General features: G+C 39.9%; 1 protein-coding gene and 1 long non-coding RNA gene across 2 annotated transcripts in view; one reads left to right on the top strand and one right to left on the bottom strand.

Moving 5' to 3' along the window:
* Window positions 1–16086: 16086 nt before the first annotated feature.
* LOC122478755 lies at window positions 16087–23101 on the bottom strand. The gene is made up of 2 exons (XR_006296164.1): window positions 22208–23101; window positions 16087–22058 (listed from the first exon to the last, which is right to left on the bottom strand). It is a non-coding gene; the product is annotated as an uncharacterized LOC122478755 (long non-coding RNA).
* The window catches only part of FRAS1 (Fraser extracellular matrix complex subunit 1), a 428246-nt gene continuing 424640 nt past the window's right edge, over window positions 20537–24142 (top strand). Inside the window, exon 1 of the mRNA XM_043572402.1 lies at window positions 20537–21366. Coding sequence (XP_043428337.1) covers window positions 21291–21366 — 76 coding nt within the window. The 5' untranslated portion in view covers window positions 20537–21290. The remainder of the gene's footprint in view (window positions 21367–24142) is intronic.

Genomic DNA, 24142 nt, shown 5'->3' with positions numbered 1-24142 from the left:
CCAGGGGGTCCTTCCTCAAGAGAACACCAATGTCTCTTTATTCAAGGGGCTTTGGGTCTGGAAATTGGTTGAGGGTTCACAATTGTCTGTTGTATGTAGTGATTAAAGTCAGACTTTTTTTTTTCATTTAATCTAGAGCTCTTACAAATCAAGAAAGATTTTAGTACACTGCCTATCTATGTCAATCCTAATGGCACTATGTTTGCGAACACAAAAGATCTAAGCAGGTCTAAGCATTCTGATTACTAATTTGGCTCTGCATCTATTATAGTAACCATAGCTGTCTTATCTTTGATGATTAAGTGCTGTCACTTGCTCCTGACATCCTAGTATCTCATAATCCTCATTGAATTCATAGAGCCCAGCTAGATGACAACTTTCTCCATACTTCCAAAGAAGAGTCACCCCAAAGGTCTTCAAGTATGTGAGGGCTCACTCATCAATGATCTTTAATGTCTTGAAAAGGTAGTTATATTAATCTTCTCTCTTTGTCTAATTTGCAAGATTTAGCCATTTTGTTAATTTTTTTCTACAAAATATATATGCCTTTGATTTATGGTTAGTTTTTGTTTCGTATTCAATTGATTAATGTTTTTATATTTGCTAATACATTTCTTTGAATTTCTCTGACATAATTTGTCATTTTTTCTTCATTTTAAAGTTAAAATGCTAGCTTTTCTGTTTTCAATCCTTCTTAGGGTTATTTTTTTAATTAAAAAAATTTTTAAATGTTTATCTTTGAGAGAGAGAAAGAGAGATACAGTGCGTGAGTGGGAGAGGGGCAGAGACAGAGACCGAGACACAGAATTCAAAGTAGTTTCCAGGCTCTGAGCTGTCAGCACACAGCCTGATATGGGGCTTGAACTCACAAACTGTGAGATCATGATCTGAGCCAAAGTCTGACACTTAACTGACTGAGCCACCCAGGTGCCCTTCTTTCTTAGTTTTAATACATTTTTTAAGCTATAACTATTGTTATCTCTTGCTTCAGATACCATATTGAACTGTATCACATTGGTTTTGATAAGCAATTTTCTTATTAATTTTTTCTTAGTTTGTATCTTTGGTTTTTATAGCCTCTTAAACAAAGAGTTATCTAAAGAAGTGATTTGATATTATTTAAAAAATTTTTTAAAAACATTTATTTATTTTTGAGAGACAGAGAGAGACAGAACATGAGCTGGGGAGGGACAGAGAGAGAGGGAGACATAGAATCCAAAGCAGGCTCTAGGCTCTGAGCTGTCAGCAGAGACTGACTTGGAGCTCGAACCCATGAACCAGGAGATCATGATCTGAGCTGAAGTTGGACGCTAAACCAACTGAGCCACCCAGGCACCCCTGAAAATTTAAGTACACACATTTATGAATTAAAAAAAAACTATTTTCTTCTTGTTAATTCCTACTTTAATTGTTACAGAATATGTTGTGTATGATTTTTTTTCTTTCTTGAATTTATTGAGATTTTATTTCAATATTCCAGTACACAGACCATGCTTATAACTATTTCCTGGGTGTCTGAAAAGCAAATGTACCCTCTACTTTTTTGAGCAAAGAATAAGAATCTATTTCTGTCTTGCTCTTCCTACATACATTCTCTTCTCCCTTCCACTTTCAACACCAACTTCAAAATTTTGCTCTGGACTTTTATCTTAACCAAAATTAAAATAGTTCAATGATTTTTCACCATTTTATTTCCCTACTTCCTCTTCCCTTCTCCATTCCAACCTACCCTATCTTCCAATAAATTTTTATTTCAAAACTTCTCATTCTTTAACCCTAATTTCTAGGTATTATTGGAATTTAAATTCTAAACTATTGTTTCCTTTTCCTTGAGTTATGCCTTTTCACTTTTTATAACCCTTATTCAACATTTATGTTTCACAAATTGCATCACGTTTTAATTTTAACTGCCTTTTTTTTTTTTAGTTTTTAAAACATAGGATTTTCCTCCTCACCATTATTTCTTGTACACTCAATCTTTTACTAACTTGAGACATTTTTCCTGAATTTTTTCTTTCCTTCTTTGTTTCCTAAGAAAAGATTCATAGGTAGTATATTTTGTGATCATATAAAATTTATTCTCTTACTCTTCCATGGGGATGATATCTAGGGTGATAAAAAATTCTTGGATCTTACTTCTTTTCTCTGGAAAGCCTGTAAATATTTTTTCTCTGCTTTCTAAAGTTGCAGGTGAGAAATCCATTATGATTTCTTTCTTATCTAAGCTAATTTCTCTCTGTCTCTCTCTCTGTCTCTCTTTCTCTCTCTCTCTCTCTCTCTCTCTGTGTTAATGTTTGGAAGTGCTAGACTTTCTTTTTATCTTTGGCATTCACGGTTTTTATTAAATTTTGCCAAAATGTGTGTCACTTAAAATATTAATTATGTCTGGCACATTTTAATCTGAAAAGCATAACCTTTCTTCTGTTGTCTTTCTAAGCTTCTTTTATGCCCTCTTTTTCCCTCATGGATTGCTCTTTTTTGCGCGTGTTTAATCTCTTCTGGATCTTCCATGTCTTTTCACTCACCAACTCCAAATTTTGTATTTTGGGGCTTTGTTTTGATATAGTTCCTTTATTTGACTTTTTATATTTTTAATTTTGTTTCCAGAAATATCTACTCTATTTTGGTATTTCTCTAATAAATTTTAAAATTCAAATATTATGGTTTTGAGCATTTAAAAAATATTTTTGGTTTTCTGATCCTTCATTTACTTCCATATCTTTTTGTGGGCCACTGGTTTCCATAATAATTTTTTCTTGAATTGTCTTCTCTGTATATATTTATGTGCTTCAATGGGAGATATCCATCCTGTTTTCATTTTTGTGTTTTTTTGGTCCTGGTATCCCTCTTTTACACTATTGAGTCTTATATCTGAGGTTCCTTTGTTGAGCTCAGAATAATCTGAGATCCTTCGTTGCTTTTGCATAACTGTGCCTATGTAAATCAACCTGTTGAGGTCTTCTCAGTAGGTGGCAGACAGGTAGGAGATGAGAGTTAAAAGGACTTTTTTCTAGTGATTCAGCAGTCAGTGGCAACTTGACATACTGTCAACATTCTTTAGTTTGAGTGTATGTGCAGGAATGGAATTGGTTCTTACTCAGCCCCCAAAAGGGGGACAATTTAGCTCAAGGCTATAATTCCTTCAGACAGTGGCTTAAAATGGTATACTAGAGGGTTTTCTTGTGTTGGGGGCATCCGTTTATCTCAAACTGAACTATTTAATTCTAGTAGATGATGCAAAGTCAATAAACTTCACTCCAGCTTCCACTAGGGTGATAAGACTCCTTGGTTGCCTGGTCTTTGATCCTTCTAGCTTTGTAAATGATGCTTTACAGAAGATGCCCCAACTGGGCAAAACAAAACTATCTCTGTAGGACATTAAATCCTAAGTAGGCCACACTTTCTTCATTTCCTTCCCCACTCCAAAAAGCCCCCTCCACATTAGCTGTTTATCTTATCAGTTGGGAGAGAGAGGGATGTGTGTTCCCATCTTCCCAGCATGAATAACTACAAGAAATATGAAGAAGCATTAAACTTCTTTCCATGTTTTCTTTATTTCTTACGTCAAGAACCCTTACTTGATAGATATTGGGTCTCCTGGAGACCTATATTATATTTTAGTGGTCAAAGTTTTATAAATTCCCTCAGATTTTATCTTCCAGGCTACTGATTAAAGTCTTCAGCTGTGTGTATTTTATTATTCATAACTTCTATTAAGTTTTTCTGATTTTGGAAATTACCCTTATTTTCCAAAAACTCTTTTATGTTTTTAACTGATCTTTTTTCATAGCAGCCAGTGCTTATTTTATAGCAGTACTGTCCCTTGAAATACTTCTGAGGGTGTGAATTTAATATTTTCAAAAGTTTTCTTGTGTTTCTTGCATGATGCCTTTTTACTCTGGGACCAGTTATTTGCTTGTTCATCTTTACATTTCTATTTCAAGCTGTGGTTCTCTTCTCAAATGTGTTTTGATTTTGCTTGTCTGTTCCTATTTAGGAGTAGGTTGACTAGTATAGGTATTTCACGTATATTTCCTTAGCAACAGTAAACTTCAGTTGCTTTTTCTCTGAATGGGTATATATGTTTGGGGATGCCAGAAGGTGGGTTTGCTAAAGAACTCTATGGATAAATGCACATAGGTAAGATTCTTTCCAATTACATGGGCATTGGGTGGGTAGGCTAGCTGGGGACTAACTGCTGAAGTTAGAAAGGCATTACTCTGGATATAAGTGCTTTATGCCATGAATAATACTATTCATCAGTATTATTTTTCACTGATGTAGGTAGCCACTCATGGAAGCCCCACATTTATATTGAAAATGAAAACCAGAAAGAAAGAAAGAAAGAAAGAAAGAAAGAAAGAAAGAAAGAAAATGAAAACAACTGAGGTTATTTTGGTGGTGTCTGTAGAGTAGGATCATATAAATAACTCCCCAGTTCAATTCAAAGCTTGTTATAAGTCTTTTAATATACTCAGGTTATAAGAGGATTTATAAATATAGTTGTGGATGAAAACAGTTGCCTTCCTTCTTTTCAAATGAATTTTAGGAAATCAGAGTAAAAAACTTTTCTTTGTATTTTTTTCTGTGGGTGGAGAGCACAAAAATATCATGAGGGTTTTTAGCCATGCTAGATTATATTGGTACATCTATGCATTGACTCTCTATGAAATTAATTGCATTTTTACAGCAATTCTTTCCCTCTACTTATTTAAGTGAGCTCTCTCTCTCTTTTTTAGCAAGCCTTTCTCTGATAATAACACTGTATGTAAATTAACACAGTACATATCTTTACATTTTATAAAAAGCTTTGGGCTTACTTTGTTTCAAGTTAAATTTTCTTTTTTTCCTTTTTTAAATTAAATTTTAGTTACTTAACATACAGTGCAATATTGATTTCAGGAGTAGAATTTAGTGATTTATCACTTACATACAACACCTAATGCTCATCACAAGTGCCCTCCTTAGTATCCATCACCCATCTAGCCCATCTCCCACCTACATCCCTCCATCAACCTGAGGGTTGTTCAAACTGAGGTTTGTTCTCTATCATTAAGAATCTCTTGTGGTTTGTTCCCCTTTCTTCTCTTCCCTCCTTCCTATATGTTCATCTCTTTTACTTCTTAAATACTACATATGAGTGAAATCATATGATATTTGTTGTTCTCTGATTGACTTGTTTCACTTAATATAATACACTCTAGCTCCATCCACGTCATTGCAAATGGCAAGATTTCATTCTTTTTGATGACTGAATAATAGTCCTTTGTGTGTGTGTGTGTGTGTGTGTGTGTGTATACATATACACACACACACATATATGTATATATATATACATATATATGTATATATATACATATATATATACCACTTCTTTATCCATTCATCAGTTGATGGACATTTGGGCTCTCTCCATAATTTGGCTATTGTTGATAGCACTGCTATAAACATTGGGGTGCAAGTACCCCTTCAAATCTGTATTTCTGTATCCTTTGGGTAAACATCTAATAGTGAAATTGCTGGATCTTAGGGTAGTTCTGTTTTTAGTTTCTTGGGGAACCTCCATACTGTGCTCCAGAGTGACTGCACCAGTTTGCATTCCCACCAACAGTGCGCGAGAGTTCCCCTTTCTCAGCATCCTCAAAACACTTTTGTGTTGTTAATTTTAGCCATTCTGACCTGTGTGCGGTGGTATCCCAGTGTGGTTTTGATTTGTATTTCCCTGATGATCAGTGGTGTTGATCATCTTTTCATGTGTTTGTTAGCCATCTGGATGTCTTCTTTAGAAAAGTGTCTATTCATGTCTTCTATGTTTTTTGGGTGTTGAGTTTGATAAGTTCTTTATAGATTTTTGATACTAATCATTTATCTGATATGTCATTTGCAAATACCTTCTCCCATTATGTAGGCTGCCTTTTAGCTTTGTTGATTGTTTCCTTCACTGTGCAGAAGATTTTTATCTTGATGAAGTCCCAATAGTTAATGTTTGTTTTTGTTTCCCTTGCCTTCAGCAATGTGTCTAGTAAGAAGTTGCTCTGACCAAGGTCAAAGAGGTTTCTATCTGTGTTCTCCTCTAGGATTTTGGTGGTTTTCTTTCTCACATTTAGGTCTTTCGTCCATTTTGAATTTATTTTTGTGTATGGTTTAAGAAAGTGGTCCAGTTTCACTCTTCTGCATGTTGCCATCCAGTTTTCCCAACACTGTTGAAGAGACTGTCTTTTTTCCATTGGATATTCTTTCCCACTTTGTTGAAGATGAGTTGACCATATAGTTGTAGGTTGAGGTTTGTTTCATTTATCTCTACTTTGTTGAGGGTTTTTTATCAAGAATGAATGCTGTATTTTGTCAAATGCTTTTTCTGCACCTACTGACAGGATCATATGGTTCTTATCCTTTCTTTTCTTAATGTGATGTATTATGTTGATTGATTTGAGAATATTGTACCAGCCCTGCAGCCCAGGAATAAATCCCACTTGATCATGGTGCATAATTCTTTTAATGACTATTGAGTTTTATTTGCTAATATCTTGTTGAGAATTTTTGCATCCATGTTTATCAGGGATATTGGCATATAATTCTCCTTTTTAGTGGGGTCTTTGGTTTTGGAATCCTGGTAATGCTGGCTTCATAGAATGAGTTTGGAAGTTTTCCTTCTATTTCTATTTTTTGGAACAGTTTGAGAAAAATAGGTATTAACTCTGCTTTAAATGGATGGTTGAATTCCCTTGGGAAGCCATCTGGCCCAAGATTCTTGTTTGTTAGAAGATTTTTTATTACTGATTCAATGTCTTTGCTGGTTATGGGTCTGTTCAAATTTTCTATTTCTTCCTGTTTCAGTTTTGATAGTTTGTGAATTTCTAGGAATTTGTTCATTTCTTCTAGATTGCCCAGTTTGTTGGCATATAATTTTGCATACTATTCTCTTATAATAATTTGTATATCTGTGGTGTTGGTTGTGATCTCTCCTCTTTTATTCATGATTTTATCTATTTGGGTCCTTTCTTTTTTCTTTTTGATAAGTTTGGCTAAAGGTTTATTAATTTGTTAATTCTTTCAAATAACTAGCTCTTAATTTCGTTGATCTGTTCTACTGGTTATTTTGTTTGTTTCTATATCATTCATTTCTGCCCTAATCTTTATTATTTCCCTTCTGCTGACTTTAGGTTTATTTGCTCTTCCTCTTCTAGCTCCTTTAGTTCTAAGTTTATGTTGTACATTTGGGACCTTTCTTACTTCTCGAGATAGGTCTTAATTGCAATATATGTCCCTCTTAGAACTTCCTTTGTTGCATCCCAGTGATGTTAGACTATTGTGTTTTCATTTTCATTGCTTCTGTTTATTTTTAAATTTTGTCTTTAATTTCCTGGTTAACCTATTAATTCTTTGGTAGGATATTCTTTAACGTCCATGTATTTGAGGGATTTCCAAATTTTTTCTTGTGGTTGACTTCAAGTCTCATTGCTCTATGATCTGAAAATAAGCATGGTTATGATCTCTACCTTTTTGTATTTGTTGCAGGCTTATTGTGACCCAGTATGTGATCTATTCTGGGGAATGTTCCATTTGCACTCAAAAAGAACGTGTATTCTGTTGCTTTAAGATGAAATGTTCTGAATATACCTGCTATGTCCATCTGGTCCAGTGTGTCATTCAAAGCCATTGTTTCCTTTTGATTTTCTGCTTAGGTGATCTGTTCATTGTTGTAAGTGGGGTGTTACAGTCCCCTTCTATTATTGTATTATTGTCAATGAGTCTATTTATGTTTATGATTAATTGATTTATGTATCTGGGTTCTGTCAAATTGGGGGCATAAATATGTATAATTGTTATGTCTTCTTGATGGATAGACCCCTTAATTATGATATAATGCCCTTCTTCATCTCTTGTTACAGCCTTTGCTGTAAATCTAGTTTGTCTGAAATAGGTATGGTGATTCTGGCTTTCTTTTGACATCCATTAGCATGATAGATAGTTCTCCAACTCCTCACTTCAATCTGCAGGTGTCTTTAGGTCTAAAATGAAACTCTTGCAGGCAGCATATAGATGGATCTTGTTTTGTTTTGTTTTCATCCACTCTGATACCCCATGTCTTTTGATTAGAGCTTTTAGTCCATTTACATTCAGAGTGATTATTGAAAGGTATGAATTTAGTGCCATTGTCTAACTTGTAGAGTTGGTGTTTCTGGTGATGCTCTCTGGTTCTTTCTAGTCTTTGTTGCTTTTGGTTGCTTTGTTGCTTTTTGTCTCTCTCACTCTCTCTTTTTTCTTCTTCACTCAAAGATTTCCACTTAAAACTTCTTGTAGGGCTGGTTTAGCGCTCACAAACTCCTTTAGTTTTTGTTTGTCTGGGAAATTCTTGATCTCTCCTTCTATTTTTGAATGACAGCCTTGCTGGATAGAATATTCTTGGCTGCATGTATTTCCATTCAGCATGTTGAATATCTCTTGCCACTTCTTTCTGGCCTGCCAAGTTTGTGTGGACAGATCTGCTGTGAATCTGATCTGTCTTCCCTTGTAGGTTTAGGACTTCTTTTCCCTTGCTGCTTTCAGTATTTTTTCCTTATCTGTGTATTTTGTGAATTTGACTATGATATGTCCTGGTGATGGCCAGCTTTTGTTGAATTTAATGGGAGTTCCCTGTGTTTCTTGGATTTTGATGTCTGTGTCCTTCCCCAGATTAGGGAAGTTTTCAGCTATAATTTGCTCACATAAACTTCCTGCCTCTTTTCTCTCTTCATCTTCTGGGATGCCTATGATGTGAATGTTATTATGTTTTAATAAATTGCTGAGTTCCTTGAGTTTTCCTTCAAGATCCTTGACTTTTGTTTCCCTCTTCTTTTTGGCTTCATTATTTTCCATTATTTTATCTTCTATATTGCTATTTTGCTCTCCCGCCTCCATTCTCATTTTTATGGACTTTTGGGTTTGCATCCCAGTTATAGCATTTTTAATTTTGGCTTGACTAGATTTTAGTTCTTTTACCTCTGCAGAAAGGGATTTTCTGATGTCTTCTATGCTTTTTTTTAAACCCAGCTAGTGTCCTCACAATCATTGTTTAAAATTCTAGTTCAGACATCTTACTAATATCTGCATTGACTAAATCTCTGGGCATTGTTTCTTCTGATCTTTCTTTTGAGGTAAATTCTTCCATCTTGTCCTTTTGGAGGAATAAAAAACAATAATAATAATAACAGAATGAAATAAAAATTAAAAGATTTAAAAAATACCAAATAAAGGAAGCTAGATCCTAGGTGTGTTAGTCAGCTTGTTAAGAGAAGTTTTTTTTTTAACTTGTTTTATTTTTTATTTTTTAAAATTTACATCCAAATTAGTTAGGATATAGTGCAACAATGATTTCAGGAGTAGATTACTTAGTGCCCCTTGCCCATTTAGCCCATTCCTCCTCCCACAACCCCTCCAGTAACCCTTAGTTTGTTCTCCATATTTATGAGTCTCTTCTGTTTTGTCCCCCTCCCTGTTTTTATATTATTTTTGTTTCCCTTCCCTTATGTTCATCTGTTTTGTCTCTTAAAGTCCTCCTATGAGTGAAGTCGTATGATTTTTGTCTTTCTCTGACTGACTAATTTCACTTAGCATAATACCCTCCAGTTCCATCCATGTAGTTGCAAATGGCAAGATTTCATTCTTTTTGATTGCCGAGTAATACTCCATGTATATACATATATATCCCACATCTTCATTATCCATTCATCCATTGATAGACATTTAGGCTTTTTCTATACTTTGGCTGTTGTTGATAGTGCTGCTATAAACACGAGGGTGCACGTGTCCCTTCGAAACAGCACACTTGTATCCCTTGGATAAATGCCTAATAGTGCAATTGCTGGGTCGTAGGGTAGTTCTATTTTTAATTTTTCGAGGAACCTCCATACTGTTTTCCAGAGTGGCTGCACCAGCTTGCATTCCCAAAGATAAGTTTGATAGAAAAAAGAGAAAAGAGAAAAGAAGAGAGAAAAAAATTAAAATTAAAAAATTAATAAAATAAAAAAATTTGTTCTTTCTGTATCCAAGAAAGAAAAGAAGAGAACAACAATGCCCCTGGAGAGGCTGTATCATCTTTACCAAATGCACTCCAAGCAGAGCAATCACTTTTCCCCATATGACACAGGGGATCCTCAGACCACGTTGTCTGCTCCTGGAGTACCACCAGGGGCTGACCTCTGAACTTTCAGACTCTGTGGTATACTGTTTATAAAAAGCTGACAGTATTGAAAACCTCTCCTTTCCTCCCTGTCAATGGCTTTTGGGAACAGTTTTCTTGTGCAGTCCCCTATGTGTGTTTTCACTCTTTCTAGATGCTTTCAAAGGGAGTACTTTCTTGCCTAAACCCAATGTGCTGCTATCTCTCATCTTTCTCCTCTCTGTAAAAATAGCTCCCTCCCCTCTGCAGCACGACAGCTCTTCTCTCCCCCAATTCACCTTTCCACACCATGAACCTGCTGTGTTTTCTCCCTCAAATTATGCAGATTGTTCTGCTAATCCTCAGATCGATTTCCTAGGTATTCAAAATGGTTAGATGTTGACCTACCTGTGTTCAAGGGATGAGATAAGCCCAGGGTCCCCTTACTCTTTGCCATTTTAACTCCTCCTGCAAGTTGAATTTTTCTATACTGATGCTATGTTTGATGCATCATTGATCCAGATTCATGCTGATATGCTTTGGTGAGAAGAAGCATAAGGGTGGAAACTGAAGTTGAGAAGAGAGTACTAATTCAAAGAGATATGAAAATTCTCCCATCTCTGAGGCACTTTCAAATTTCATATACTCTTTGGTTCTAAACAAGATATTAGGAGACACGGGGTCATGGGTCTTCACTGTCTGCTTTCTCACCTTCTTTTTGTCTTCCGCACAGGGGAAATATTTCTCCACTCTATACCTTCCTAAAAATGACAGCAGGTTCAGGACTGCCTGTCTGCCAGGGGACTCCCATGAGAATCTATGGCCAGTTTTTCCCTGTCTTTTCAAGTTCACAATCATTTTAAGATTGAATCGCTCCAGAGGCACCAAAGCCAGACTTATTGCAGCTCAGTTGTTACTAGATGACTGTAGGATAAGAGAGAAAAACAGCAAAATTAAATGCTAATGGATTAGAATGAGCAAACATAGCAGATTCACACTGATAGTAAAAGTCACAGCTCTTATTATATCATCACTAGAAGTCTTTTAAAAATAACGACACCAAAAAGGTACTTAGTCTTCTTCCATGGATCAAGGAATGAGATCATTACCTTTGCTTCTTGCTTTTCATTCACTATTAGAGAAATATTATTATCATCATCAACATCATCATCATCAGTTTTGATTTATCTGAATAGCCTGCTGAAGTAGACCTCTGGGAGCATTTACATATCCAATTACTACAGGATGATTACTCATAGTCTTAAAACTGCTTTGTACATAAAAATGCCTGACCTAGCCAAAGTTCTTAATAATAATACTCTACATTTGTATAGTGTTCTTAATGTTTCCAAAGATTTTCATATCCATTTTCTTAATTTGAGACCCAAAACAACCAAGGTTGATAAATTAATCCCAAGTATTATTATCTTCTTTCTACAGGTGAGGATTTAGAAGATCTATTAATGACTTATTTGAAGTCAGTCAACCAGTTAGTCTTAGAGGTTAGACTGCATACTAGGTGTTACTTCCTGGGCTCAGTGAGATAATGGTCTCTTTTTCCATGCTTTGTGAAGGCCAGTATCTTTGGATTGCAGTGAAAATAATCTGAAAGTCTTGAATTTGCTTATGAGAAGGTAGAATATGTTGTTCTTTGTCATTTCTGCCCTGAGGTCTTTAAAAAACATTGGTAGTGGGGCATAAGGAGCCAGGATACATCAAGAGGCTTGAATTCAGTAATGTTGATTCCTAGTTGTATTGCCTTGGAAAGAATATGCTGAAAACGAGCTGGCTTCAGGAGAATTCTTTGCATTTTGTTGAATTTTCCCTCATAGAGAATATATTTAGTAATTACTACCTCATGGAGTCTTTGTTTTCTTTGTAGGTTCTAGTAGACTGAATGTTTGTATTTCCCAAAAATCCATGGGCATGAGAGTGAATGTGGACCAGTGAAACACAAGAAAAACATTTGCTAGGGGTTCATGAGAAAGTAGATTCTTGCTTTTCTTACATAGCTTTGGTTTAACTCTTTGTAGAATGGGAGGGGGGAGGGAAGCATGTAGCTCTGAGAATTGCTGGAAGTTATTTTGTATTGAAAAGCTGGATCCAAGTGGAAGCGAAACTGACACAGTGGAAGGCAGCATTGGTCAGGAAAGCCTAGGTTATGCTGAAGTAACAACCTCCAAATCTTTGTTGTTAACAAGATAAAGTATATTTCTGACACAACCTGTCCAGTGAGTGTTGCCAGGGGCCTTTGTTCCAAACATTTCTGTTGGGATTTGGGCTTATTGAGAGATTCCATCATCTTATGATGCTACCATCATAGGTTTCAGACGTCAGTGAGGCCAGGGAAGGGAGCATGGCTATATTAGTTTTGGGTCAAAAGCAACACAGCCCATTGTCTAAAACAGTGCTATCCATGGGGCACCTGGGTGGCTCAGTTGGTTGAGCGTCCGACTTCGGCTCAGGTCATGATCTCACAGTTCATGAGTTCGAGCCCCATGTCGGGCTCTGTGCTGACAGCTCAGAGCCTGGAGTCTGCTTTGGATTCTGTGTCTCCTTCTCTCTCTGCCCCTAACCCACTCGCATTCTGTCTCTGTCTCTCTCAAAAATAAACATTAAAAAAAATTTTTTTTTAATAAAAAAAAAACTGCTATCCAATAGAAATATAATGGGAACCACATGTGACTCACATGACTAACTTTATTATTATTGTTGCTATTACCAAATTTGGAGGTAATGCTTGTTTGCTATGATTTGTTTGTTTGTTATGTGTTTTTTATCTTGTAAGTTAGGGTATAATTTACCCACAGTAAAATTTACTTTTTTTAGGATACAGTTCTGTGAATTTCAACAAACACATATAGTCACATAATTACTATTACAAGCAAATTTTAGAACACTTCTGTCTCTCCCAAGAATTACCCTGTGCCTTTTGTAGTCAATCCCTCCTCCTACCCTCGGCCCCTGGAAACCAGTTATCTATTTTCTGACCCTATGGTTTTGCCTTTCAACAATGCCACATAAATGGAATGATAGAGTATGTAGCTTTTGGATTTGGCTCTTTTCATTTAGCATAATGCATTTGACATTCAAACATGCTGTTTTGTGTAGTTTGTTCCTTTTTGTTGCTGAATACTATTCCATTGTATGGATTTAGTATGGTTTGTTTATTTCCCAGTGGAGGGACATTTAAGTTGTTCCCCAAATATTTTTGGTGACGAACAAAGCCAATAGAAAACATTATTGTGTGAACATAGGTTTTCATTTCTCTTGGGTAAACATTTACCAGTGGGATGACTCAATCATATAGTAAGTTCATGTTTAATTTTATAAGAAACTGTCAAACTATTTTCCAAAATGCACAATTTCATGTTAACACCAGCAATACATATGAGAGTTCCAGTTGTTCCACATCATGGCCAGTGCTTGATTTGATCAGTTTTTCATATTTACTTTAAAACATTTATTTATTTATTTATTTATTTATTTACACCATTCTAATAGATGCATAGTGGACATAAGAAAACCCAATTTTCTAGTAGCCATATTTTTGAAAGTAAAAAGGAACAGGTAAAGTTAGTTTTAATAATATGTTTAACAGAATATATTCAAAGTATTATCATTTCAACATGTAATTAATGTAAAAGTTAATGGGATATTTTATATTCTTTAATAATTTTTTTAATGATTATTTTTGACAGAGAGAGAGCATGAGCAGGAGGCAGAGAGAGAGGGAGACATAGAAACCAAAACAGGCTCCAGACTCTGAACTGTCAGCATAGAGCCCGACACGGGGCTCGAGCTCACAAACTGTGAGATCATGACCTGAGCTGAAGTTGAACACTTAACCGACTGAGTCGCCCAGGTGCCCATACTTTCTTTTTCCTAATGTTTATTTATTTATTTTGAGAGAGAGAGAGAGAGAGAGAGAGAGCATGAGCAGGGGAGGGACAGAAAGAGAGGGAGAGAGAGAATCCCAACCAGGCTTGATGCTGTCAGTGCAGAGCCCAACAGGGGGCTGGAACTCACAAACCATGAGAACATAACCTGAGCTGAAATCAAGAGTTGGACACCTAACTTACTGAGTCACCCAGGTACCCCAAGATATTTTATATTCTTTATTTGTGTGTTCTAAGTCTTTGCCATCTGATGTAGAGAGCTCAGTAGGCACATGTGCATAGTGGCCACTGTATTGGACAGTGTAGGTCTAGATCTAATTACCTGCCTTGCCTAACTGTGAATGGGCTGAGAAAAAATGTGAAATATCATGTAGCCAGGAAATGTGGGTGAGCACTAGTAATGTCTATCACAAAGGCAGAGTGGAGAGAAACAAAGAATTCAGCTCCTTTATAACATCATTAAAGTACTAAGTTGAACCCAATCTAAAGATCTTTTAAGGAAAGCCTTAGTTTCTAATTATGACAGACAGTAAATGCCATGTATAGTTTAAGATAGTTTGAATTAGCTGATTCTGTTATTTGAAAATTCCTCCAACAGTTATATGTGAATTTAGTATAGAAGAATGTGAAAATACAGGCAAGCTAAAAAAAGAAATTAAGTCACATGCAACCTCAGATAATATTTCGGTGTACAACTGACCTTTGAACAACTTAGGGGTAGGGGCACTGACCTCCTGCATAGTCAAAAGTCCACCTATAACTTTTGATTCACCCAAAACTAATAGTCCACATTTGACTGGAAGTCAATTGACACATATTTTGTATGTTGCATGTATTCTATACTGTATTCTGACCATAAAGGAAGCCAGAGAAAAGAAAATATTATTAAGAAAATCATAAGGAAGAGAAAATACATTTATAGCACATACTGTATTTATATTAAAATATTCATGTATATGTGGGCTCACAGAGTTCAAACCTGTATTGTTCGAAGGTCAACTGTATTTCTTTTGAGATGTGTGTGTATGGATGTGTATGTATAAATGTATTAAAGTGGACGTGTGTGTATAAATGTATTAAAGTACATGTCTATAAGCAAAAGCATGGGAACATTGTATTATTATCACATAACCTATGTTTTTCACCCAATAATATTTTGAAAACATATTTCCATGTCAATAAATATATGTTTAAACTATCATTTTAAACCTGTATATAATATTTCATTTTATGGAAAAGTTACAATCTATTCAGCACATTCTGTATCATATAAGCTGTTCAGAATTCATTGTTTAAGGGGGGGGGCAAGGGTAGAGGTGGTGTGTGTTTTGAAATAGCTTCTAATCTGAAGCAAAAGCAAAGAGCATCTGGAAATCCTGTTTCCTTTCTTTGCATCTCTTCTTTTTATACCTGACCTCCTCTCATTTCTTTCAGTAGAAATAAATACAAGAGGGAATATACAGCTCAGCAAGGTGACTAGATGATTAGTAAAAAAAAAAAAATTAGTTTCCTACAAAGTTTTCAGTAATGTTTTCTCATTGCCATGACTACATTGTACTTATTACCAGTACTGATTACATAGACAAGTATTCTCGGTGTAAACAGAAGATAATTAGTGATACAGAGAACAACAAATGAAGTTTAAAAAATCTAGATGTAAGTATGCACTAGTAAAGTGCAGGATGAATCAGGTCCAGTCATATAGGACTTTTATGTGTAAAACAAAAGCCAGTGTAGTCTGAGTGGGAAAGAACTTGATTAAATGTGCTGACATGACCGGGTTTCCTCTTTTGGTTGCTGTTGCCATTTGGCATTTTCAGTGACCTCTGATGCTTGGCTTTCTGCTGTGTCGTTACTAGAGGCACAGGGGTGATATTAAAACTATTTGACAATGGTGATGCAGGGCTATCAACCAAAAAGAAGAGAACCCAGCCTACCACAATTGCTACAACTGAACCAGTGTATAAGGTTGGGTGGCTGTTTCAAAAGGGGAAGCTAAAACAAGGAAACAAACAAACAAAAAACAAAAATGAAAAAACAAAAAACTTGGGGTTTTAGTTTATTTTATTCCAGGAAAAATTTCTAGATACTAAGCCCTTTTTGGGGGGGCAGGGTTGGTCTTATATGTCCTTCCATTGACATTGCTGGGGAAGCTCTTCTTTCCCACAAAAATAAATGATAAATAGTGACTCTCTTTCTGTACAGGAATACTTACATTCATAGAAAAGGATTAATATACTGAATACATAAAGAACTCTTACAATTCTACATAGAATCAAAAACCCCACTAACAGAAATATAAGAAGATCATTCAGACACACACAAAGAAATACATAAAAATAAGAAAAGTTGTTTTACTTTACTAATGAGCAAAGACATGCAGATTTAAAAAGTACATGTATTTCACTTGGCTAATATCTGTTAAGTGGCTAACATGCCACATATGGTGCTAGGCATTTTTATTTTATTCAGTGCAAACAGAGGTCCTGTAAGGACTTTTCATGTAATGGACTTTTATTGCAATGCCCATTTTTTAGGCAGGGAATCTGAAGTTCAAGGAGGGTAATCTGCTTGAGGTGACATAGTTAATAAGTTGTATTAAGCAAAATATCATTTCTCCTTTTGAGATTTATAAAGATTAAATGACAGGTATCAAAATGAAAATATGCATCCCTTTGACCCAGCACTTTGCCTCCAAAATTTACCCCAGGTAAATAATTGGGTAAGTGCACAAAGGACTTTTATAAGGACGTTTACTGCTGCATTATTTATAACAGCAAAAAACTGGGAACAATGTAAATGTTCTTCACAGAGGATTGGGTAAATATATAAAGATCTATCCATACAATACAAACCCAAGAAGCCTTTAAAAAGAATGAGATAGATCAATATGATTTGGCTTAGAATGTTGTGGTCTAGCTATACTGTTCAGTGGGAGAAAAAAAGGCAGGTTACAAAATAGCATGTAAATTATGACTCTGTTTTTGTAAAAAGAATTAAGTTCAGTTAAGCAGAGAAAAATGTTTGAATGTGTTTGCTGCAGTTATTCTTGTGCAGGAGTTAGATTATGGCAGAGCCCATCAGTATTTACTTCTATTATTTGCTTATTCTTTTTGGTGTAACTATTTGAAGCAGGAAAAAAAAAAGCCACAAATATTGTCACATGCTGAAACTGACAAACCAGAACAAAAGCAGTAACACTGCAGGATCACTCCCAGAGCAGGTACGAGAAGAACGATGTGATAGAAGACTCAGTGCATAGGGTGGGGTTGTGCAGAAAGAAGACAGTGAGAAGCAGAGGAAAGGGGGCAGAAGGGAGAAAGGAAAAGGAGAGTAAAGTGGACCAATAGGAGAGTAAAGATAAGTTGGAGAAACAGTAGAGCAGTTGCAACAAAGGTCACAAAAGCCCTAGTGTTAGCAGGGGAGGTTCAACCGGGGCTTTGCTAAGAGGCAAAATAGTGGAGCTAAGGATAGTTAAGACAGTTAAGAGCAGGGGCTCTGGAGTGGATCAATACAGTTAGAACTCACTAAATATCCATGTTTCCTCCTATGGGTCCGACCTTTTTTGCAGTTAGGTTGGGGTTATGTGACTCATTCTTGCCACTGGGCTCTAAGAGGAAGGGCTAACGCCCTTCGGGATTGCAGTACCTCCTTTATCACTTTTTTACCCATATGTGGAAGCTACATGCCATGTGTTCCATCACGCGCTAGCAATAAGAAGAAGTCACCTACACCCAGGGCCAAGATGTGATTGAGAAATAAACTTTTGTTGTCTTAAGACACTACAATTCGGGGGTTTGCCTGCTTTTGCAGCTGGCATTGCTTGCTCTAATATGCTTTGCCATTTTTTAGTCATCTGACTCTGGACAGATTACTTAACTCTCTGAACATCAGTATTTCTCCTGTAAATGGAAATAATAATGGTACCTGTCTCATAGGGTTCTTGCAGGATTAAATGTAAAAGTGTACAGTGTTAGGCTATTGTTATTTTTATGTGTGTTAGCTATTATTGGTGTTTTTGCTATCATTTACAGGAGGAATTGATAAATCAGTTCCTTAGATTGGGCAGCACCAAGGCCAGGGAAATGTCAGTAGGTGACAGTAGGGCCAATCCAAGGAGATACTATAGGGCATATTGAAGATACAGAACCAGCTGTCTCTGGCTAGTGAACGATCAACTCCTTGCCAGGGGAAGCATTGGTTGTTGGAGTGAAGCACTCATTTGTAGAGGTTAATTTATACAGATAAGCTAGTTACTATTAGTTCCATATCCATAAAAATGCCTACTAAATTTCTATCATAATGAAATAGATTATGCTAATGTAATTCTTTTCCTGACGTCTCAATTTAGGTGCCCACAGAAGGTGCTAAATGTGCCTAATATTACTGATTGGTTGACCCTTTCAACCATTTGATCATCTTGGGGTGGGGCTCTGGGGACACCTGCTCTCTCCCTAATCAGGGCTGAGGGGAGGGGGGATAATGTATGTGGGCCAGTGTGGACACCTGTGCACTGCCGGTGGTGGAGTGGGGCAGAGAGGGGGATGTTATATAGAAATAATGCATATGGTGAATGGGTGTAACTTGGAAATGATATTCTCCCCCCACCTCCTCTCCTTTTTAAAAAGTAGCACAAATATAATATGTCTTACTGAAACTTCTTTGAGGGCCATGATTGTATGGTCTTTTTTAATTTTTTTTCATCAAATTGATTCTTGAAAGAACAAACTGTCTAAGTTACTTCCAGTCAGTGGTGGCTATAAAATTTCTGTAAGGAGTGTGTTAGGAGTGGTAAGCTGGTTGCCAGAGTGTGTTGGAAGCTGAGTTTTCATAGCACGTTACATGGGATGGAGAGAATGTGAACTTTCTAAATGAAAAAAGAGGAAGGGGTCTTTTTTGGGGGAGGGGAGGTTTTTCTAAATGAAAAAAGAGGAGGGGTCTTTTTTGGGGCCCCACTGCACTTGATGTGGCCACTGCTTTTAGGGACTATTTTACTCGGTACGTTCTTTCAACAAACGTTTAATGAGCATCTACTACTCTGTGTTTCAGGTACAAAGGTGATAAACATACTCTGTTCCTGAGACTCCCATAACCCAGGAGAGACTGAGGGTGAGATGCAAACCCCCTGGCTCCTCTAAAAACTCAAAAGTCAGCGCCCGGTTTTTAGAGGTTCCCATTTTGCTCTGGCTAAATAGGAATACATACAGGGATGGCAGATATCCGTCAGTTACAACTTACAACTTAACTAAGTTACACTTGTTCCAAGTTGCGGCTGAGAGCATTAGCACGTTGGCCCACCTTTAGGATGGTTGTAAAGACTGAAAACAAGTGCCCCCCCCCCCCCCCCCCCCCCCCACTGTTTCACAGCCTAGCGTGTGCAGCTTGGACAAACTCCCCTTCCACACGTTCACCCAAGTCAGGTCAACTAAAGGAACCAGGACGTGTTTCCTCCGGGTCAGTCAGATCCCAGCCGGCATCTCTCTTGAGGCAACCATTCTCATCTCGTAAAGCGATTAACCCAAGACCAGCTCTTTTTATTTGGTCATATAAAAATTGCTGTCGTCACTCAGTCCTGACTCCACTCTTCACGTGTGCGCCCCAGTCTGCGTAGCCCAGAGGTTTACTTCCCACTCACTGGCATTTGGGGGCGCAGCTGGAGCCACCTCGCCTAGACCGCCCAGTGTTCCACTGACAGTCTCTCTGCCAGAGGTAAAGGTGCATTCCCGGCCCGGTGGGAGGCCCTGCCTAGGACACACAAGCCAAGACCCTCTCAGGTTGCTGGTAAAACCCACGGTGGGACAACAGGAGGGTCTCAGAACCACCAAGGTGGATCAGGTCCGCCTCACGCACTTAGTCCAGCAGGAGTGGCGGGGTGTGGGGGTGGAGGATAGCGACAGGGCCTTTGAATGCGGGTAAAACCCCCTCCCGGATGGGTCCCTCCTGAATCGAGAGGTGAGGACCCGGTTCGCAGGTTCTCAGTGAGCAAGGACCACCCATCACCGCCTCCCCCTCCCCCTCCCCGCCCTGGTGTGACCACTTTTGATCCCGCCCCAGACAAAGGCAATATGTACTCCAGCAGAACGAATAAGGGGATCAGGTTGCTCTCTCGGCCTCCCCTCACTGCCCCCCTCCTAGATTCTCCCCTTCCCCACGTGACTCTCTGGAATCTCTGCCAAAGCTCCGAGTCCCTGGGTCCATTTTCACACCGAGCAAAGGAGAGAGGAAGGAGGGGAGGGAGGCGGAGGGAGGCGGAGCGTGTGTCCTTTAAACGCTGGGATCCAGAGGGGGCCTTATTTTGTGCGTATGCAGGCTCTCTAGTCCGAGTGGCAGCATTGACTTCGGGATCCCTTCCAGCCTCCCTCGCTCTTTCCTCCGTGCATTTAAAATTATGGCGCCTCCCGCACTCCCGTAATCACACCTCAACCCTGCAAACCAGCTCCGGGTGTACAGCGCCGTGGTGGCAGTCCGCGTGGAGCAAGCCGCGCCCCCACAGCCCTCCTCACCCTGGAGAGGGGCGGAGGCGAGAAAGTAGCAGCAGCGCCCCCCGAGGCGCCGCCCCCGTTCTTTTCGAGGAAGCTTTCGAACCCGCTGCTGCAGGGAGCGCGGCCAGAGGCGGCGCCGTGCGGCTGCAGCGCCGCCGAGTCCGGGAGCTGCCCGCAGCGCGGCACAAAGTTTCCAGAGAGCGGCCACCGGGGGCTGAGGTCCGCGGAGCCGGGTGGCCCGGCCTAGGGGTGGGTGGGTCTTTCTGGGCTCCCGGCGACCCCCTCTGCCTACGCAGCGCCGACGTAGAGTGTCAAGCGAACTTTAAAAAGCTGCTCCGGACCAACCTGCGCCGGGATCTCCACGGCCGGGGACCCAGGAGCGGACGCGTTGGGTCTGAGAGAAATGCTGGGAGGTCCGATGAGCCTGTGACGGGAACTTTCCGGCGAGTCTACAGCGGAGAACTGCGCTCTGCCTCCTCTTTTATTCTCCAAGCTCAGCCCACGTTGGCGTGCTGCTCCGCGGGAGACCTGAGCGCGCTCTCCGTCCGGGCAGTGGGTGAATTGAATCCCCCGCGCGGCCCGGCGCCTCCGGGCTGCTGAAGAGTGTCACTCGGGGCCAGGGCAACGCCGCATTTCCCCGGAGGTAGCCGCCCGCCAACCCCCGCTCTCGGTGCGCGCCAGCCCGGGCGCCAGAGCCGGTGTTTGGGGCGAGAGCTGGTTCTTGGATGCTGAAGGCTGGGCTCTTCCAGTGTGGGTGTCGAAACGGCAATGGGTGCCTTCAAAGTGTGGCTCGGGGTGGCCCTAGCATTGGCGGAATTTGCGGCATTGCCTCATCATTCCGAAGGTGAGAGAGCGGTGCCTTCCCCCCCCTTCCCCCCTTGTGTGTGTGTGTGTGGGGGGGAGAGGTCGTGCCGTTTAAAAAGTCAAGCGTGTTTATGGTATTGGGGGTCGGGTGGAAGTTTCTTTGGGGGTGGTGGGTGGGTGGGAGTGGAACTGGAATGGGCTTTTTCTGAGAAGATTCCTACTCCTTGATTGTTTTGCATTCAGATCACAAGCCCGTCTCCCGCCTCCCTCTCTGCCCTTAGTGCATTTGGGTGGGTGGGTGGCCAACTGAGGTGGCATCTCCGAGACTGGATTCTCTTTTTTCCCACTTACCCGCTGCCCCCAACGGAAAGCGACTGCATGAAGCGTAGGCGAGGAGCGAACAATTGCTCTTACCTGGGTAAAAATACCTCCGCTCCCACGAAACAAAAATCCGGCACCTTAAAGCCCTCGCCACTCTCCCTGCCCCCTCGCCCCAGGAAGTGTCCCTGTAAAGTCCAGTAAAGATTTTATAACTAGATAGAGCGCGTTCTGTACGTAGACAATTCAAATGCACTAAGAGAAATCTCCCTAGTACAGAGAGGCACGAGCCTACGAGCCTGCCTGCTTCCCTAGGGGGGAAAAAGTGATTAATAAGAGTTTAGCTTCATTCTCTTACTTCGCCCTCACTCCTGGTTTTCTTCCGGGGCTCCAACCTGTGTGTAGAACCCCGACCTGGGGGAGAGAAAGGAGACGGTGGGAATTGTCGCCATGATAGCAAAGGCAGTCGGGGCTCAGGCAAATAAATGAATCCATAAGTAATTTAAGAGTTCGGGGGTCATGGGATGGCGGGCCCGGGGATGCGAGGCGCTGTGAGTTCCTACCTGCTCCGGGGAGACGGGAAAGTCATCTAGATAGTGCTTGGAGAGGGGGAAGGGTGCCGGCGGACTGGGAGGAAGACGACTTAATCCACCGCCGCGGGCTCTTGGCTTCCCCTCCCGTCTCCATTCATTATTCATCCAGCTGCGGGAAGGAGAGTTCACCTGCTCCGCCACAAATCAGACCCGCAGCCGCGGCGGCGGCGGGCGCCGGGCGGGGCAGGGCGCGTTCGCCTGCTGCCGGGTTGGGGCAGTTGAGGGTGCGGAGCCTGGGCGCAGGGCCGGGGGCGGCAGGAGGCCAGGCAGAGGACAAAGCCCTGCCTTGGATCGACCTCTGGCCATCAGAGCAGCTGCCTTTTCCTTGCTAGTTTCTCCGGAGAAAGTGGCGTGGCCTTGGGAGTCCACGCACAGTGATGGGGACTTTACCATGGGTATAGGTACCGCCTGTCCGCACCCTCCCGGGAAGCATGTCAATTACTTTACCCCGGAAAAGCACGCCTGGGGCCTGTGCAAGACTTCAAATAGGGCATACCCTGTAGAAATGTCTTCACTGTACGTGTGCATATTTAAAAAAAATAAAAATTCTAGGGCTTACTTGCAATAATAAATCAGGTGGGAGAGTTAACCCAGGCCACCCAAATCAGAATTTGAGACTTAGAGAAAAATTATGTTTTCACTTGGTGGTGGCAGTTTCTTATTTAGAATCATACCCTAGCAACGCGGAAAACGTGTTCTCTCTCCCTGATAGCTCACCAGGGGGCAGTTGGAATGACGCCGTTTTTTCAGAACCAAATCTCTTGAAATTACAAAAGCCATTATTATTAAGAGCCTGCAGGGTTCGCTCTTTGGAAGACTGGTTGGTACAATGGGCGAAGTTTAAGAATGTCCAAAGTCTTCTGATCCCGGAGGAGGAGGGCAGGGCGCCAGGGGCGCTATTCCTCCAAAGATTCTTTGGAAACTTTGCTTCTTACTGGTTCACCCCACCTTCAGGGCATTCTAGATTCAATTCACAAACTGGACTGGTAGATGTCTGAGAGTTTCCATCTGAGTCGTAATGGTGCTTATCTAACGATGAATGAATGAAGGTGGACATTTTTTGAGCAGTTACTTGGCTTCCACTATGCCAAACACTTTGCATACATTATCTTATTTAAGTAATTTAATTAAGTGATATCAGACCCACAGCCAAAAAATCAGCTGTCATCTAATGAGACTTCTGATTTGCTTCTGTCAGGGTTTTCTTTTTCTCTTAAAAATAAGAGCACTGAAGTCAAGGATGGAAAAGTTAAGGATCTTACAGATTTCTTCAAGTTTTTATTATTAGCCTTGGCAATGATTAAGAAAACATTTTTTTTAACGTTTACTTACTTTTGAGAGAGAGAGAGAGAGAGAGAGAGAGAGAGAGAGAGAGGCGGAAAGACAAGGAGACACAGAATCCGAAGCAGGCTCCAGGCTCTGAGCTGTCAGCATGAACCCAGAGATCATGATCTGAGCCAAAGTTGGAAGCTTAACCAACTGAGCCACCCAGGCACCCCAGTGATTTTTAAAGATGGAAAAGAAGTATTCACATGTGTGCCTCTCGTAGTGTGATGTATGGTTCGATACTTTTGCTGACCAGGCTATGGCAGAATTTATGTTTTCTTCTTAGTGCTCAGAGGGCATCTCATATATGCTTCTAGTACCCCATTGACTAATTCTACAATTACAGTTGATGAGGGTGAGGTTTGGGTCTTCACATAGCTGTATGCTCACTGAGGGCCTAGGATGGTTCCTAATTAGTCTTACATCTCCACCTCAGCTCCTAGTATGCACTAGGTGCTAAAAAAAAAATTGGTCAGATGAATGAGTATTGTGTAATCACACTCTTTTGAATTAAGTTTAGACTGGCCTCTGTGATAAGTGGCTGTATGACCTTGAGTGAACCACCTGAGTTCTTTGGGC

The sequence above is a fragment of the Prionailurus bengalensis genome, chromosome B1 (assembly GCF_016509475.1).
Source record: "Prionailurus bengalensis isolate Pbe53 chromosome B1, Fcat_Pben_1.1_paternal_pri, whole genome shotgun sequence".
Taxonomy (NCBI): Eukaryota; Metazoa; Chordata; class Mammalia; order Carnivora; family Felidae; genus Prionailurus; species Prionailurus bengalensis.
The sequence above is the reverse complement of the archived record's forward strand: the minus strand, read 5'-3'. Positions and strand labels throughout refer to the sequence as shown.